The sequence below is a fragment of the Suncus etruscus genome, chromosome 15, assembly GCF_024139225.1.
Source record: "Suncus etruscus isolate mSunEtr1 chromosome 15, mSunEtr1.pri.cur, whole genome shotgun sequence".
Lineage (NCBI taxonomy): Eukaryota > Metazoa > Chordata > Mammalia > Eulipotyphla > Soricidae > Suncus > Suncus etruscus.
Genome location: NC_064862.1, coordinates 80,185,258 through 80,186,789, shown reverse-complemented (window position 1 = coordinate 80,186,789; position 1,532 = coordinate 80,185,258). Strand labels below are relative to the sequence as shown.

General features: G+C 59.7%; 1 protein-coding gene across 1 annotated transcript in view; it reads left to right on the top strand.

The window, feature by feature from the left end:
- The first annotated feature begins 218 nt into the window (after positions 1-218).
- Positions 219-1,532, top strand: part of SMIM24 (small integral membrane protein 24) — a 1,722-nt gene continuing 408 nt past the window's right edge. Inside the window, exons 1-3 of the mRNA XM_049788206.1 lie at positions 219-285; positions 413-518; positions 740-796. Coding sequence (XP_049644163.1) covers positions 219-285; positions 413-518; positions 740-796 — 230 coding nt within the window. The remainder of the gene's footprint in view (positions 286-412; positions 519-739; positions 797-1,532) is intronic.

The window sequence follows — 1,532 nt, the reverse complement described above, 5'->3', positions numbered from 1 at the left end:
CAGGGGGACCCTGTGGAAGGGCAGGCCTGGGGCGGGGCGCCTCTAAGTTAATGGTTCTTGGGTCCAGAGTCTGCGGGGTGCGGACAGGGACCGCCCCCAGCCCGCCCTGCCTACACCTCTTATCTTCGGCCCTGCTGGCCTCCCCCGCACTGTGGACCCAATTCGAACCCGGCCCTGCTGGCCTCCTCCGCACTGTGGACCCAATTCGAACCCGGACCATGGCGGGCCTGAAACCGCTTCTCCTTCTTCTCTTCGTCCTTCTGAGCCCTGCCGAAGCTGCTGAGGGTAGGTCCTGAAGGGGAGGGAGGGGAAACTGAGGTCCAGAGGCAGCACCACGCCCCCATGCCTGGCAGCACAGAGCAGGGGCTCTCCCGAGGTCCCCACTCGTGCTGACCCCCCTTCCTTCTCCCAGAGGTGCGAATGAAGCCCTGGCTGGTGGGGCTGACAGCCGTGGTGGTCTTCCTCTTCATCGTCTTCATCCTTTTGCTGGTCAACCGTCTGTGGTGCTCCAAGGAGAGGTAAGATCTGTGGGTCCCAGACCCCACTTTACTCTCACTTCAAACTCCCACCTCGGAGGCTCCATCTCAGACCCCTGATCCTCCTTCCCTGCTCTCCCCCAAAGCATTATCCATGGGATTCCTTTTATCCCTTTCATCCCCTCCCCCTGAGACCACTCTCCCCCAGTCTCACCCCTACCCGCTGCCCCACTCCCCCAGCCTCACCCTCAGCTCCCCCACAGGCCTGCGGATGAGGAACAGTTCGGGATGCGGATGGCGGGGCGCAGCCAGGAGCTGAGGTACAGGGCAGAAGTTGGGGTGCTTGGGGTCCTGTGAGCGCGAGGGGTCTGCTGTCCTGGGACACACAACTCAGCAATGTGCCAGGATGGACACTGCTGTGGCATTGTCGGGCACCACTGTGGGGCTCCCAGATACCTCCTGCCCTCCAACCTCTTCCCCTCCTTGCTGGTCCCGTTTTTATAGATGACCAAGTGGGTGGGACCAGCTGGGAAGTGTCCTGAGGGTGCATGGGGGCTGCTAGGGGCTCTTCAAGATAAAGAGTCCCCTGCAATGCAGATGGGGGTTTGGGGCCTGGCCAGGGTGGGGTCTTCCCAAGTGGTACCCACACAGGGGTCTGGCCTACAGCCCAGAGCTGCCTTTGGACTTTTGTGCATACATTGAGGTTGGGGCCGTTGGTCTCTGGGCTGCACACCCTGAGACCTTTTTGCTAACTGCATTGAGTGGTGGATTCTCTGCACAGCCCCATGGAGATGACAGAGGAAGCCCAGAGCTTGATTCAGACCCAGTGACCCTGAAAAGGCTTCAGGGTCCAGGCTCCCACATGCTTTCTCACTGCCTTCTGCTTCTTGCTCTTGTTTCCAGACTATACCTGGTGTTGCTCAGGGGCTCTGTGCCCCAGGAACTTCTGGTGTTGGGGTCAAAATTAGGACCCCTACTTTGATGTAGTCAGTCCTTTCAGCTCTTTGGCCCTGTTTATTCATTTCTCCACCCATTCATATACCCATTCACCCACCC